The 17961-nt window shown below is 41.1% G+C and overlaps 1 protein-coding gene across 1 annotated transcript; it reads left to right on the top strand.

Moving 5' to 3' along the window:
- The first annotated feature begins 2353 nt into the window (after positions 1-2353).
- LOC125378176 lies at positions 2354-17038 on the top strand. Its single transcript, XM_048393141.1, has 6 exons — positions 2354-2497; positions 12916-12972; positions 13276-13305; positions 14928-14987; positions 15770-15961; positions 16430-17038. The coding sequence occupies exons 2-6, from the start codon at positions 12933-12935 to the stop codon at positions 16582-16584; spliced, it is 477 nt and encodes a 158-aa protein (XP_048249098.1). The 5' UTR covers positions 2354-2497; positions 12916-12932; the 3' UTR covers positions 16585-17038.
- The last annotated feature ends 923 nt before the right edge of the window (positions 17039-17961 follow it).

The raw sequence follows: 17961 nt of genomic DNA, 5'->3' as shown, positions 1-17961 counted from the left end.
GGCTCGGGTAGATTGTCACAGTATCAGGGGGCTCGGGTAGATTGTCACAGCATCAGGGGCCTCGGGTAGATTGTCACAGTATCAGGGGACTCGGGTATATTGTCACAGTATCAGGGGCCCTCGGGTAGATTGTCACAGCATCAGGGGACTCGGGTAGATTCTCACAGTATCAGGGGACTCTGGTAGATTGTCACAGTATCAAGGGACTCGGGTAGATTGTTGGGGACAGCAAGTAGGGCACAAATGTGCCATCTACATAGTCGAAATTGGCAGTACAGAGGTACTTCCCTCAGGCAGACAAACCGATGATGTATTTCAGTCTGTTTACATAGAGAGACATACAATACAGCAGTAGAATCACGTTCAGGTGTAATGAGAGACACTCTACGCAGAGTATACACACATAGAGAGACATACAATACAGCAGTAGAATCACGTTCAGGTGTAATGAGAGACTCTCTACGCAGAGTTTACACACATAAGACAATCAAACTCCAAGGCGTGGACCAGACATAAGGAGGACACTGGCATATAGTTCATTTTGTTTGAGCCTTGTAATGAACTCCTGTTTGAAAGGCAGGCTAAAGAGGTTTATTGTCGACATAATGCATTGCCTTTATGTCTATATAGTGATCGTTCACGCTACTGATTGTGAGCACATTTGTCTACTCCATGCTGTGAATATAAACCGACAATGCCGGAGAAAAGTCAGTCTCTATTACATGTCAAGACAGACTTTATTGAGCGTCAAGGGCAAAATATTGGTTGATCACTGAACATCAGTTTAGGCACAAGGTGTTTGCGGGTAAAGGAAAGCATGCACTCCTCTACCAGTAAAAGTAAGTTTCTGTTTGTTGCCTAACGCCGAAGAGATGTAACCCTGATAAGGTATTCCCTGTATAAAGCCCATGTGTGAAGCCCATTTCTAATGGGCAGTGTTGAAAATCATAAAACGGGTGTTGGATCGTAAATATGTGTAAGTTTCTCTAAGATCGAGAACGGGTGTTAGATCATAAAGATGTGTAAGTTTCTCAAAGGCCGAGAACAAGTGCTTGATCGTAAAGATGTGTAAGTTTCCCAAAGACTAAGAACGGGTGTTGGATCGTAAAGATGTGTAAGTTTCCCTAAGATCGGGAACGGGTGTTGGATCGTGCAGATGTGTAAGACAGGGGGCGGACGGGTAGCCCAGTGGTTAAAGCGTTCGCTCGTCACGCCGAAGACCCAGGTTCGATTCCTGACCTGGGTACAGTGTGTGAAGCCCTTTTCTAATTGGCAGTGTTGAAAATCATAAAACGGGTGTTGGATCGTAAATATGTGTAAGTTTCCCTAAGATCGAGAACGGGTGTTGGATCGTGCAGATGTGTAAGACAGGGGGCGGACGGGTAGCCCAGTGGTTAAAGCGTTTGCTCGTCACGCCGAAGACCCAGGTTCGATTCCTGACCTGGGTACAGTGTGTGAAGCCCATTTCTAATTGGCAGTGTTGAAATTCATAAAACGGGTGTTGGATCGTAAATATGTGTAAGTTTCCCTAAGATCGAGAACGGGTGTTGGATCGTAAATATTCGTTAGTTTCCCAAAGACTAAGAACGGGTGTTGGATCTTTAAGATGTGTAAGTTTCCCAAAGACTAAGAACAGGTGTTGGATCGTAAAGATGTGTAGGTTTCCCAAAGACTAATAACGGGTGTTGGATCGTAAAGATGTGTAAGTTTCCCTAAGATCGAGAACGGGTGTTTGATCGTAAAGATGTGTTAGTTTCCCTAAGAACGAGAACGGTTGTTGCATAGTAAATATGTAAAAGTTTCCCTAAGATCGAGAACGGGTGTTGGATCGTAAATATGTGTAAGTTTCTCTAAGATAGAGAACAGGTGTTGGATCGTAAAGATGTGTAAGTTTCCCAAAGACTAATAACAGGTGTTGGATCGTCAAGATGTGTAAGTTTCTCTAAGAGCGAGAACGGGTGTTGGATCGTAAAGATGTGTAAGTTTCCCAAAGACTAAGAACGGGTGTTGGATCGTAAAGATGTGTAAGTTTCCCTAAGATCGAGAACGGGTGTTGGATCGTGCAGATGTGTAAGACAGGGGGCGGACGGGTAGCCCAGTGGTTAAAGCGTTTGCTCGTCACGCCGAAGACCAAGATTCGATTCCTGACCTGGGTACAGTGTGTGAAGCTCATGTCTGGTGTCCCCCGCCATGATATTGCTGGAATATTGCTAAAAGCGGCGTAAAACCATACTCACTCACTCCCTAAGACAGAAAACGGGCGTTGGATCGTGAGTCACCATAGCGTGAGGCACGGTAACGGTAAAACGAGACAGCGGTCGCACTATAGCGCGGTAATTGAGCGGATGGTAGAGCTCGGCTGCATCCGGTTAACTGCATAGTTGCCTATCATTTTGATAAGAAAGTTGACCTGAAACAATATTTCGTGTTTCTTGGAATTAGAGTACCGAGAACTTAATTTGCACCGAAGGAGCATTAGGATTTACGAACTGTCCCAGTAAGTGTTCCTTTTGATTTGATTAGTAGGTGTTTTGTACACACTGTTATTAGGCAGGGAGTTGTGTCCAGTGTGGTTTCGCCTCACACTGACAAGTGTTCAGTGTTTATATTGCCACGCCCTCCATGTATCTAACAGCACCTTCCACATTCAGTTGGGTGTGTCCTATCTATATATACTTGGTAAACTGAAACATGTAGGCGAGTAAACACGTTTTAGAGGGTAACGTGGGCGATTTATTATTCAACCAAAAGTTATCACTGATCCGAGCTTATTTCGTGATCAAATGTGCACAACATTGTCCTCGAAAAGCCATACCCTCAGAATAGACGCGAACGTTTGCGTTTGGTATGACTTAATTATTCACTTGCCTCTGAATGTGTTTTTCATCACAATACAGATTTGGGCATAGACACAATATGTTATACCAACCATAGGGGCATGAGTATAGTCGGTACGTGGTATATCAACCATAAGGGCATGGTTATAGTCGGAACGTGTTATATCGACCATAGGGTCATGGTTATAGTCGGAACGTGTTATATCAACCATAGGGTCATGGTTATAGTCGGTACGTCGTATATCAACCATAAGGGCATGGTTATAGTCGGAACGTGTTATATCGACCATAGAGGCATAGATATAGTCGGAAAGTGTTATATCAACCATATGGGCATGGTTATAGTCGGAACGTGTTATATCGACCATAGGGTCATGGTTATAGTCGGTACGTTGTATATCAACCATAAGGGCATGGTTATAGTCGGAACGTGTTATATCAACCATATGGGCATGGTTATAGTCGGAACGTGTTATATCGACCATGGGGTCATGGTTATAGTCGGTACGTCGTATATCAACCATAAGGGCATGGCTATAGTCGGAACGTGTTATATCAACCATAGGGTCATGGTTATAGTCGGTACGTCGTATATCAACCATAAGGGCATGGTTATAGTCGGAAAGTGTTATATCAACCATATGGGCATGGTTAAAGTCGGAACGTGTTATATCAACCATAGGAGCATGGTTATAGTCGGAACGTGTTATATCAACCATAGGAGCATTGTTATAGTCGGAACGTGTTATATCAACCATAGGGTCATGATTAATGTCGGAACGTGTTATATGTACCATAGGAGCATGGTTATAGTCGGAACGTGTTATATCAACCATAAGGGCATGAGTATAGTCGGAACGTGTTATATCAAACATAGGGGCATGGTTATAGTCGGAACGTGTTATATCGACCATAGAGGTATGGTTATAGTCGGAAGGTGTTATATCAACCATAGGAGCATGGTTATAGTCGGAACGTGTTATATCAACCATAGGAGCATGGTTATAGTCGGAACGTGTTATATCAACCATAAGGTCATGGTTAAAGTCAGAACGTGTTATTTCAACTATAGGGGCTTGGTTATAGTCGGAAGTTGTTATATCAACCATAGGAGCATGGTTATAGTCGAAACGTGTTATATCAACCATAGGGGCATGGTTATAGTCGGAAGGTGTTATATCAACCATAGGAGCATGGTTATAGTCGGAACGTGTTATATCAACCATAGGGGCATGGTTATAGTCGGAACGTGTTATATCAACCATAGGAGCATGGTTATAGTCGGAAGTTGTTATATCAACCATAGGAGCATGGTTATAGTCGAAACGTGTTATATCAACCATAGGGGCATGGTTATAGTCGGAAGGTGTTATATCAACCATAGGAGCATGTTTATAGTCGGAACGTGTTATATCAACCATAGGGGCATGGTTATAGTCGGAACGTGTTATATCAACCATAGGAGCATGGTTAAAGTCGGAACGTGTTATATCAACCATAGGGACATGGTTATAGTCGGAACGTGTTATATCGACAATAGAGGCATTGTTATAGTCGGAACGTGTTATATCAACCATAGGGGCATCGTTATAATCGGAACGTGTTATATCAACCACAGGGGCATGGTTAAAGTCGAAACGTGTTATATCAACCATAGGAGCATGGTTATACTCGGAACGTGTTATATCAACGATAGGGGCATGGTTATAGTCGGAATGTGTTATATCAACCATAGGAGCATGGTTATAGTCGGTACGTGTTATATCAACCATAAGGGCATGGTTATAGTCGGAACGTGTTATATCAACCATAGGAGCATGGTTATAGTCGGAACGTGTTATATCAACCATAGGAGCATGGTTAAAGTCGAAACGTGTTATATCAACCATAGGAGCGTGGTTATAGTCGGAACGTGTTATATCGACAATAGAGGCATTGTTACAGTGGGAACCTGTTATATCAACCATAAGGGCATGGTTATAGTCGGAACGTGTTATATCAACCATAAGGCCATGGTTATAGTTAGAACGTGTTTTATCATCCAAAACTGGCTCCCACAGGAGATATCGCTTGATCTCATCCAAGCGATATATACACTGTAGATATCGCTGCAATGAAATTACATCACAATGGTTTGTAGACCATTGTGACGTCACTGGTTACCATGACGTCACAATCAATTGACATCACTAATGGCTCTGCTACTGAAGCTGTTTTCAGTACTTTTTTCACTGAAGACACTGCTAATTACTGTCAAACAAATTGAAAAAGTTGAAAGAATGATGTTGAATTATAAATAAAATCTCACCCTCGTGTCTTTTGATATCAAATATATGAACACTCGTTCATAAAAGTGGCAAAAATCCTCGGCAAGACTCGAATTTTTTCCACTTTTATCAACTCGTGTTGATATATTTGATATCAAAAGACACGAGGGTGAGATTCTCTATATATCGACAACAGAGGCATAGTTATAGTCGGAACGTGTTATATCAACCATAGGGGCATGGTTATAATCGGAACGTGTTATATCAACCATAGGGGCATGGTTATAGTCGGAACGTGTTATATCAACCATAGGGGCATGGTTATAGTCGGAACGTGTTATATCAACCATAGGGGCATGGTTATAGTCGGAACGTGTTAAAATCAACCATAGGGGAATGACTATAGACGGGAGGTGGTTTATCAATCATAGGGGCATGACTATAGTCGCAAAGTGTTATCTCAACCATAGGGGCATGATTATTGTCGGAACGTGGTGTATCAACCATAGGGGCATGGTTATTGTCGGAACGTGTTATATCAACCATAGGGGCATGGTTCTAGTCGGAACATGGTATATCAACCATAGGGGCATGAGTATAGTTAGAATGTGTTGTATCAACCATAGGGGCATGGTTATAGTCGGAACGTGTTATATCAACCATAGGGGCATGGTTATAGTCGGAAAATGGTATATCAACCATAGGGGCATGAGTATAGTGGGAGCGTGTTATATCAACCATAGTGGCATGTTTATACTCGGAACGTGTTGAGTCAACCATGGGGGCATGGTTATAGACGGAACGTGATCAATCAATCATCGGGGATTGGATATGAGTTGGAATGTGTTATATCAACCGTAGGGGTAAGATTATTATCGGAACATGTTATATCAACCATAGGAGCATGTTTATAGTCGGAACATGTTATATCAACCATAGGAGCATGTTTATAGTCGGAACGTGTTATATCAAACATAGGGGCATGGTTATAGACGGAACGTGTTATATCGACCATAGGGGCATGGTTATAGTCGGAACGTGTTATATTAACCATAGGGGCATGGCTATAGACGGAACGTGTTATATCAACCATAGGGGCATGGTTATAGTCGGAACGTGTTATATCAACTATAGGGACAAAGTCATTGCCGGAACGTGTTAGGTCAACCTTAAGGGCAAGGTTATAGCCGGAAAGTGTTATATCAACCATAGGGACATGAACATGGTCAGAACGTGTTATATCAACCATAGGGGCATGGTTATAGTCGATACGTGTTGTATCAACCATAGGAATCAACCATAGGGGCAAGGTTATGGTCGGAACGTGTTGTATCAACCATAGAGGCATGGTTATAGTTGGAACATCGTATATCAACCATAGGGGCATTGTTATGGTCGGAACATGGTATGTCAACCATAGGGACATGGTTATAGTCGGAACGTGATACATCAACCATAGGAGATTGGATATGAGTTTGAGTGTGTTATATCAACGATAGGGGCACGGTTATATACGGAACATGGTATATCAACCATGAGGGCACGGTTATAGACGGAACGTGTTATATCAACCATAGGGGCACGGTTATAGTCAGAACGTGTTGTATCAACCATAGGGGCATGGTTATAGTCAGAACGTGTTATATCAACCATAGGGGCATGGTTATAGCCAGAACGTGTTATATCAACCATAGGGGCATGGTTATAGTCGGAACGTGTTATATCAACCATAGGGGCAGGAACATAATCGGAACGTGGTATATCAACCATAGGGGCATGAGCATGGTCGGAACGTTATATATCAACCATAGGGGCATGAGTAAATCGGAACGTGGTATATCAACCATAGGGGCAGGAGCATGGCCGGAACATGTTATATCAACCATAGGGGCAGGAGCATGTCCGGAACGTGTTATATCAACCATAGGGGCATGGTTATAGTCGGAACGTGTTGTATCCAGTCTCCCCAGCGAGTAGGATGTCATCCACGTTCTGGCCTGCACAAGGTGGCAAGTCTCCCCACTGGTTAGGATGTCATCCATGTTCTGGTCTGCACAAGGTGACCAGTCCCCCCACTGGTTAGGATGTCATCCATGTTCTGGTCTGCACAAGGTGACCAGTCTCCCCACTGGTTAGGAAGTCATCCATGTTCTGGTCTGGACAAGGTGATCGGTCTTCCCACTGGTTAGGATGTCATCCATGTTCTAGTCTGCACAAGGTGACCAGTCTCCCCGCTGGTTAGGATGTCATCCATGTTCTAGTCTGCACAAGGTGACCAGTCTCCCCAAGAACAAGAGCAAGAGCCACGCCCTTAGCTTCTTGATGCACTTGTATTGACCCTGCAGAAAAACTAGGTAGCCGGCATTCAAGCTTGTTCGGTGATGAAATGACACAAACATCATTTGTGCAAAGATCTGGCATTCTGCTTTTAACTCAAGTATTTAACTCTGTCAGTGAAAATGTTCAAAAAGAGAGACATCGAATCTTGCTTCTGCTCCCAAACCAAGAACCTGACTCGAATTAGTTCAAGTGGCGTATATACACTGATCCTGCAATGATGACTATTTATAGAATAACCCACGAGGTACGAGTAATTACGGAAAATATGTCACGAGTGAAATTAATGTTTTAAGTTCCGAGCTTTACCTTTAGCGAGGAACTTAAAACATTAATTTCACGAGTGACATATTTTCCGTAATCCCTCGTACCGAGTGAGTTATTCTATTTATTACCCATATTCATATTAAAGACATGTTTCAAGAAAAAAACAATCAACTGTCGCCGATCAAGAATCAGCTGTTTTGTATAAATCCGCGTATGAAAAAACACTGTCCACTCATTACAACCGCATTACTCAATTAACGTGTTGTTACGCGTGAGAAATATAGTTCTGTAAATGTAAAGATCACATTATTGCAGTTGTATTTCTTTCCGATTTACACAGCGTACACTATCTAGTATTGATAAAGAAGACAGGTTTCCAAAAAGGTTCATCAGGTTTTTTAATCAAAGCTTGTTTTGACAAGATCTCGTCACTGACAGACAGCCCCAGTCGTGCATCGGCAGATACAAGCATTTCACATTGAGAAGAGGAAACACGGAAAACCTGTCAATTGTTTTATGTCATTTGACAAAAATGCCAAAACCTATAACAGCAATATAGACGTAAGGTAGATAAGTCTTGTTTGTTAGAGAAAAGTTACGAAAAGACGGAAAACTTTGAAAAGTACGATTGCTGTCACAGTGTCGGAATGAATGACTTGACCCAGATTTGAGACAGCCGAAACCAGGATTGGCAAGAGAACCAGCGTTACAGTTTAATCCGGACAACCAGTTTAATGAACATCGTGTGTGATTTGAGAAAGGTGTCACCGATGGGAAACATTTGCATATGGGATTTCAGGAGGATTTGTCAAACGCGAAGTGGACAAAGTCAGATGACGGGAGTTTGTTGATATTTGGATGTGATTCATAATGGTCGAATACCTGTTGATAGACAAACACGGTATCTGGAGACTTTGTACTAAGCTTTCCGCATTCACGGAGTTCATTTAGTTCAATATCGGACACAGGATCAGCTCGCTGGGGTAAGTTTTCTATTCCTTGTATTTTTAATTATTTTTGTTTTGATATCAAAACCTCTCCGAGTTCAGCAAAGTGCATCGATTTCGCAACCAGATGCTGGTAATGATGTCGCTAAAGTAACACTCTATGCTACCCGTGATATCCTTCAAAGCAGACAGTTCGAATTCTGAACGGTCTGATGTGCATGCCGAAATGATAAATTTGCAAATATTAATGTTTAGTTGCACCTTTCCTGTGCCAGAAACCCTCATTGTCATATGGTGCCTGGAAGTCAGTCAGCATGCATACGCTCAGCGCCGTACTTTCCAGACGTCGTGGTTGCGAAAAGCGTATACATTGTATAAAAACGTGTCACGTTCTTATTTCTTCACACAACGTTACGAAATTGTACGAAATAGTGTTTCTTTATGATGTCTTTCGGAAAGTCTAAATGTTATTGCAAAATAAATTTGTTTATATTCTCATGCCATCGTTGAAAGTGTGAGTAGTCATATTTTTCGTGTTTTTCTTACCTGTATACATTTGTGAACTAAGTTCATGTCAACTTGTCAAGTTTAGTCTTTTTCATTGTGTTTTAATTTTCATTGGCAGTTATCAATGTCATCATCGTTCACAAAGGCAAACCTGTCTATACAAAGTCCGGTTTTTTTATTCGGGTGGTCGACAATTTCATCAAACAGCAAGCCCTCTAACACAGACGCAATGCAGGACTTGGTGGTGATGATCTTGGCGCCCTAGAAACAGTTTCTGGCAACATCACAATCTGAATCTTGGAACTTCAATCTGGCCATATGCAGTTTTGACAACAAAGACATTAAATGTGTTCAGAGGTCGAATTATACCAATAAGTTTTCATGTCAGTCAGATCTCCGTCCGCTTTAACGAGGTCATTTACTTTGACAGGTCTGAAATGGCCAGCCATGTTTGTTCACAAACGGGGACGTAGTTTTGTTTTTTTCTGTAAAATGAAAATCATGTGAAATAAATGAAAAAAATGATGATGTGAAATCATGTTAATATGAAACTATGTGTCTTGTCTTATAATCTTGAATCAGTGAGATTGTAGCACGTGAAACATCTGTAGGGAAAGGCGCAGATGTGTGAATGAATGGGATGAGAAAAAAATAGTTCCGTTGTCCAATGAAAATTGATCTTTGTTCCACTGACCAATCAGCTTCAAGAATCACTAATTGCAAGCTGTGCAAATATCAACAAGTTATTACACTGCATATTTGTGCAATAAATATATATACTTCACATTAACGAGTAACAATGGCAGGACAACGTACAGTAACGATGATGTAGTATTGCTGTCCTCAACTACATCAGGAGATTTTTACTGAACGATTAAACTGCTGGATGGCTGCTACTAAACTCAAGCAGCAACATCTTTTCCATAATCATAAGAAAGTTCATACAAGGACATTACTCAATTTTCCGAATGAACCTCAATATGTGTTTATGAATCTTAATCAAATTGTGATGATACCTTCACCACAAGTTCCACCCGTCACAAACACACGTCAACACACCCCTGTACAATTTCGAGAGTATATGATACACACGTCAAAATAGGAAATTACAGCAGACACCCGAGAGGACGATGCGAGGACCTGTCGACATGACTGGTTTCACCATGAAAGTCACCTAGTATTAATACCAGTAACTGATAGATGGTAGCGTCAGATCACCTAATATTATTACAAGTAACTGATAGATGGTAGCACTCGGTCACCTGATGCAATCGTGAAGTGCAAAAGTTGATAGCGAGAGGCGTAACTAGTTTTCAAGTGGATGGCGAGAAGGTAGAGTTTGCGAACCAACTGTTGTCTCTGCGTTTCTGTGGTGAGCACAAATATGTGGATCAATAATACCACTTTAACCACGTATGGCAATTATTATCATTGATATCAAACACATCCGAATTCTAGAAATAAGTACAAAGTGTTTTCCGAAACCAAATACGATGAAAAGTTGTTAGTTATGAGCAGGCTGTGTCGCTATTATTCATGTATTATTCATGTACATCCAACCTTTAAGAAACTTACCCAATAAAATACTTCTACAAATATCAAGACTGACATATATACACAACAGGGGCATATAAATCCAAGTCTAATACAACACCTTTCGTTGAGAGCTCAACTCGTTGAATTGAGTCCTATTTCAATCAGTCCACGACAACACCTGAAGTGTGTTTGTTGTAGTTCAAGCATTTGCTGTCACTGAAAATCACCACAAATTCACAGGATTGCCACCATATATTGACAAGTATATGTAACATATCAGCGTACTACAGCATATTAATGTAAACACGTATGGAAGGCTAATGTATAGCAACATATGGCTGTTCTTCGCGACAATATACTTAGCCATTACCGATTATTCAGGGTTATGTCCAGCTGGTGTGTAGCAACATGTGGTCGTTCTTCGCGACAATATACTTAGCCATTACAGATTATTCAGGGTTATTGTCCAGCTGGTGTGTAGCAACATGTGGTCGTTCTTCACGGTCATTTACTTAGCCATTACCTGTTACCTAATGTAAATCCAAGTTGTTTTTTGTTTGTTTCATAGCCGTATCCCACCTTAAAACACTTCACAACTCATAACGTTTTGAAGGGATATTCTTTTGAAACAAAAGCATTTATTAATTACACTATATTGAAAGAGCATGTCAAATCCCAATTGACAGTACAACGATGTAGAGTGTGCATGTTTTAGTCATTTGAAGTTCTTATATTATAATCATTGAATGTTGTTTATTAATATAGCATTATCTTGCTTGTATGTACTTAAGAATACACTGTAAAGGGATAACACTGGGAACATGGAATATGAAAGAAGAAGGACGCAAGTGATGATCATGTGCATGAACAAGTGGAAGTGCTTAATTAAACAACTCAATTCAAATTTCTTATAGATGCGACTGCTGAAATACGCATCGTCTCTTTAACTTGCGACTCAACGCGATTAGAAATGCGAGTGTTTCTCATCCCTTGCAACTGATACTCTGTGAGTCCATATCCCACACCAGGATTATTTAAGACATGGGTGTGTTTGTGCCACTTGACACAAGGTCAAAGTGGTGTGTAGAACGAGACACGATATATGAATGTCGTTTATTTTACTGGTCTAGTGGTAGAGCGTCCGCCCCGAGAGCGGAAGTTCCGGGGTTCGATCCCCGGCCGCGTCATACCAAAATAAGTTAAAAGTAGTACTTGCTAGAACGCTGTCTGGCGCTGAGCATTTAGGGGCTAGGACAAGGACTGGTCGTCTCGGAGTCACGTTAAACTGGGGCATTGTATCTCCGTGAGCTAGCACTATACATCGGCATCAGTCCGGACTAGTACAAGCAGCCACACACACACATGCATGCACGTCGCTATATAAGTGAAATAATTTTGGTTGCGACGTTAAACCTAATTTCACTTCACTTCACTAAATGTGACAAAAACACACACTCACTCATTCTCTCATAGTCTACAATTGCTACTACAGAGTATCATCATTGATAGCATTGATATATACATATATATACATATACTTGGCAAAACTGATCATCAAGGTTGAACTTAAAGTGTCAAATGTTCTTAAAGTGAAACACAACACTAGTCTCTCCTGAAAATGGCATCAGATTGTCCCCTGATTGTGTGACAGATTGTCCCCTGATTGTGTGACAGATTGTGCCCTGATTGTGTTACAGACTTCCCCCGATTGTGTTGTGGATTGTCCCCTGATTGTGTTACCGATTGTCCCCTGATTATGCGACAGATTGTCCCATGAATGTGTGACAAATTGTCCCCTGATTGTTTGACAGACTGTCCCCTGAATGTGTGACAGATTGTCCCCTGATTGTGTGACAGACTGTCCCCTGAATGTGTGATAGATTTTCCCCTGATGGTGTGACAGGTTGTCCCCTGAATGTGTGACATATTGTCCCCTTATTGTGCGACAGTTTGTCCCCTGAATGTGTGACAGATTGTCCCCTGATTGTGTGACAGACTGTCCCCTGAATGTGTGACAGGTTGTCCCCTGAATGTGTGACAGAGTGTCGTCTTGCTCTTGCATAACAAAGGGCACAATATATGTGGACAATATTGATACGCACAATAAAGACTTACAAAATGAGAAAAGGCTGACTTGTTGCTGCTTTGTGCAAACGGACGCATAAACTTTTACCTCCAATGTTCAGTCTAATTAACATTCAAATTTAAAACTTAAAGTTTCAGACAGCCTGGGGATGGCACAAGTGAGAGTCTATGAACAGCTTGATGATGACGGTAAGTTTAACTGAGACATATATGACTAAATTAGACAACCCAGGATCAGCTGGGACCTTGATGTTGACGGTTAGGCTTACTCAGGTCTAACGCCACCATGTGTAACTGACCCTCAGCTGGTATCTTAGTGGTGATGGTAAAACGAGCCCAGGTTTATGAGCGGCTTTAGAAACACATTGTTAGTGGTGACAGCTAAACTAGCTAGGATATGATGTGAAATACTGCACAAAATTGAATACACGCTAAGATAGTGACATTGTATGTTATGTTTCATAATGATAAGTGAAATATTCTTCATTTCAGGCCACACGGTTTATGACGCAGTAGAAAAAGGTGAGAATCATGGACTCAACATATCCGGAACTCCTTTGCAGTCATTAATGCCACATTTCAAATTTGATATTGAATCAAACTGACTCACGCTACCCTGGATTTCTGGAGTGAAACAGCAGAGATTATGATTATGGTAATGACTTTGATAACAACATAAAGGCTGTAAGAGAACATCAGCACAGAACAGACCCCAAACCATCCTGTGCCAGTTGTACAAGGTCGACTATCAGAAAGGTCACGAGGAAATAGCAGGGCAAACTAGACCCCCAACCATCGTATGCATCATACATGTCCACTTTAAACAGGAAAGCACTATATGCAAAATAGAATCAGTTATCGTTCACTCAAGCTGCATGTTTCATTCTTTAAATGATCCTGTGATGGAGCTTTTATATTGCTTTATGGAAGGAAGCAATCTGTTTTCTCAAACACAATTGGATGAACCGTGGGGATCTATAAATGCAGAGTTTCAACGTATACCTGATTGCTGGAAATTGAGCTCTGTCACAGCAATTGGTTTCTCAGCCATCACGCGTTTATTAATGATGTTGGCGACATCTTACATGGCTTCTATGAACCTCTGGCTTGTTTGACATATGACTCGATGTCATGCAGGTCAAGGTCTAATACGCTTAACAAACTTTAAACAAAGTAATGGGAATTTAAAAACACGAATAATGCATTATATCTTAGGTGGGGCCTCCATCTAATCCACTGTGTGGTCACCTCCCATAAGTTCAAGTGGAGACGGGAACTTCTGTTTCAAAGTTGTACTGCAGAGGTCTCGTGTTTTTCCGAACCAGAAGTCCTGATGTTATGTACAGTAGCCTACGGTTATATCGATCTCGAAGGGGACCACTGATTTTAGTTCGTAATAACCGTAGTTCGTTATAAGGATACATACAGCAGATATACAACAAATGGTCGGGACTAGGAATAAGTTCGTTATATCCGTCAGTTCGTTATAAGTGTGTTCGTTATAAACGTAGTTTACTGTATATACTTCTGACGCTGTAAGAGTTGTGGAAGCATAAAGCTTCCTATTTCACAGCTTTGGACATGCATTGTTCACAATTGTAAGTGATGTTATGAAACAGCTCATAGCTGTGACATTCTGTTTCAAATTCCGTCATCTGATGTGGTAAAAGTTGTTATAGTCCATAAAAAATGGTTTCAATGGAATGTTTGGGGCAATCCGCAAATGTTGGGGATGTGGTCGCTTCTGCATTTGAGTACCCGCCCCCTTGCCAGCGCCGTAGTACATACCACACGTGAAATAGACACCTTAACAGAGCAGGCTCAGATCAGTTGTGCACGTTGGGGATATGGTCATGGTAAGGCAACAATAAGTACCTCTCTTGACCTCCTACGTTGTGTGCTGAAGACGGGCACATCATCTCAGATCAGTAGTGCACGTTGGGGATATGGTCATGGTAAGGCATCAGTAAGGACCTCTCTTTGCTTCCTTCATTGTGTGCTTAAGATGGGCACATCAGCTCATATAAATAGTGCACGTTGGTGATATGGTCATGGTAAGGCAACAATAAGTACCTCTCTTGGCCTCCTACATGGTGTGCCGAAGATGGGCACATCATCTCACATCAACTCGTCTGTAATTTCAGTTTTCTACAACGTGTATTCTGTCCTGTGCATGTTGCAGTCTACAGCCATGTTCATCACAGGTAAGCAATAACACAAGTATGAACTGTGAAATGTGCATTCCATCGTTTGGTGTATGAACTTGTCTTGGTCCACAACAACACCTGTCAGATGACATATGTATCACACGCCTCACTTAAACCAATCTCAGAATATGCATCGCCCGCTTCCAGACCAATCTTGCCAAATGTGTTTTACATGTTGTAAGCACTGCATAGAAATTATCAATGATATTATGACATCAGTATATGTTGGTATGTTAAACCTTCGCATTGCTCCTTCTGCTTCTACACTGCTTCTACATTGTGGTTGACACTACTTCTTCTCAAATCAACTGTTTAAAATGTCATAATTGTTACTCAAATTAGTAGAAACTACCTAGTTGAAAAACATGGATGTGTACCTATGTGAGTATGCAGGGTCCTGTTGTGATTACAGGCTGAAATAGGCCCCTCTAGCCTGTGCTTGGTCGGGATTGTTGACTTGAGTAATTGTATGTCATTGTAGCAATGACGTGGTGATAGAATCAAACACCGCTTGTCTGATGCAGACTATTTTCTTTAAAGATCAACATCATATAATTGGACCACTACTGAGTCCGTCGATAAAAGAAACAACAAATATGATCATGAGCGAAAAGTAATCAACACATCTGTTCCAGTTTTAACGAGCTTGGCTTGAGTTAATCTCTCTCATTTGACTGAACTGATAATTCCGCAATGGATCAGAGCCCTGCCTTGGATTCGAGTCTTGCGCATGTTTTAAAAACAGTGCAGTTTCACTCTCCATATGTTGTATATTTCAGCCGCAGTGTACTTCCAGGACTGTCCTGACAATATCAAGCTAGGTATATATCTGATTGTGCAAGCTGCAGTCATCGTCATCATCCCCATCCTGCTGTGCAGTGTGTTCAGATGTGGCGTCCGTATGACGTGGGTGAACTACTACTCCGCATGTGTCATAGTAGGACTTCTGTGCACTGCTTGTTTGATCGCAGGTTCGTCAGCTAACATGTTTCTTTTAATAAGATGTAAGATCTAGGGTCAGCTGTATCACATTGGCTTGTTGATATTAGTGCCACACTGGTCCCATTTTGGCTCTGACCAGACGCAGGAGGTACTGTGGTCACATTCTGACACAAAGCTGCTTTAAGTGGCACGTGTTAAGATCTGTTTTCACATCATCGAAGCACATTCAGCGGAGATATTTCCCAAAAGCCATGAGCTTATTAAGACTTTAGGTTTCATACATTTCCATATGAGAGTACACATCATTCAACTCATTGATGATTATCCAATTAAACGGTAACGAACATTTTTTACAACACCTTTTATATCACAAGTTGGCTTGGCATGCTCTCTTAAAGGAGTATATTTTTTTTTAAATAACAACTTGTCAAAATAGTTTCCATGACTATTATTGCTATAATCATATGCCACTGATACGTGTTGTGTTCTGATTCCAGGAAGTTACTGGCTTGACGTGGCTGAGTGCAAGTCGTCCACGTTATACAGCATTGCTCGCGGGTTCATTGTAACCACCTGGCTGTTAAATAGTGTCTTCTTGGTTTTCTCATTGATATACCGCTGCTGTTGCAGGAGGTATAGGGACATTGGATAACAGTGTTACTTAAGATGCTAATAATAATATTTCTGACGTATTTTCAGAAATAGCATAAAGCAAATTAAATGGTAATACACCATATCATAAGTGCACTGATTAAAGTTTCACCACAAATAGACTCTTTGAAGTGGTTAAGAAGAGGCAATGCAATACTTCTGATTTTATTCATTCTCTAAGAAATAATTGCAGTGTTCAAACAATCACAACAATTAATGAACTTGTTGCCAGTAGTCACTGTTATGATTCACAGCATTCACCCTGTTAAAGAATACATAAAAGTGGTACAAAAAACAAAATTGATATCCTTATGATAAATGGCTTAATCTTAGGTATAGTGAACACGATATAAAATTGCCATAACCTTTGCACATGACATTCTTTGTAGGAGTAGCAGCTTATAGTATTCCTTCATGGAGAAAAGATTAACACAAATAAAGTATCAGAAAGCGGTTGGAAAAATTGTACTTTGTGTGTTGCAGAAACCGTTTATGTGAAAGCGACTCACGTCTTATGCATTCGAAATGCTTTTACATTATATGGTGTAACATGTCTGAAAAGTCTAGTCATATAAGTTACACAGGTACGTAGCTTATTGCAAGTCTTCAACATTATGCAGCATTGCTCTCGGCTTCATTGTAGCCACCTTGACGCGAAGTGATGTCACAAATGCAAGAAACAAAGGGAAAAGCGAAAATACAACTCTGAACGTCGTTACTATGACTATAACACTGTGACATACGTTTTACATATTAAGAAAGACTTCACTCTTATGCGTACGAAATGCTAATGTATCAATATGGTGTAAACGTGGATAACAAAACTCATGAACCTTTATAGTTCATTTAACTACCGCAAATCCCTGTCTCAAAGAAAGGACGTTTTGAATGACACAGAAAGCATTTGAGACAAGTGAGTGAGTGTGTTGGGTTTAACGCCGCTTTTAGCAGTATTCCAGTTATATCACGGCTTGTCAGCTTAATATGGGAGGAAAGCCCGAAGTGATGCAGGTCTCAGACGTTTAGCGCTTCAGTGAACTCCACGAGCTTGGTGCTGACAAACCAAGAAACATAATTGGGGCGAACTGGGATTCGAAACCACAATCATAGGTTTCTGGCGTGCCCAAGGGACCCAACTCTGCACAGAGAATCGCGGCGCCTCAGACGACTGGGACACCCGTGCCCCAATTTTAGACAAGCTGAATTAGTAGAACTCAAAGGATTTTTTCCACAAACTCATGGTATTACCACTGATTGCTAATGTTTTAAAAACAAAATATATTATGGCTTGAATCGTAAAAGGGACTCTCTGGGAAATGACATTGCCATGTTTATTTATAGCAGTTGACAACAAAACTCTCCACCATGTTTGCCTCAA

This window comes from Haliotis rufescens, unplaced genomic scaffold (genome assembly GCF_023055435.1).
Source record: "Haliotis rufescens isolate VD_foot unplaced genomic scaffold, xgHalRufe1.0.p SCAF_115, whole genome shotgun sequence".
Lineage (NCBI taxonomy): Eukaryota > Metazoa > Mollusca > Gastropoda > Lepetellida > Haliotidae > Haliotis > Haliotis rufescens.
The sequence above is the reverse complement of the archived record's forward strand: the minus strand, read 5'-3'. Positions and strand labels throughout refer to the sequence as shown.

What these genes read in the sequence shown, in the direction of transcription:
- LOC125378176 (XM_048393141.1), top strand. Translation starts at nt 12,933, where the DNA reads ATGGCACAAGTGAGAGTCTATGAACAGCTTGATGATGACG. An exon ending in TGAACAGCTTGATGATGACG is followed by an intron (nt 12,973 to 13,275) that starts GTAAGTTTAACT and finishes TCTTCATTTCAG; the next exon opens with GCCACACGGTTTATGACGCA. An exon ending in TTATGACGCAGTAGAAAAAG is followed by an intron (nt 13,306 to 14,927) that starts GTGAGAATCATG and finishes CTGTAATTTCAG; the next exon opens with TTTTCTACAACGTGTATTCT.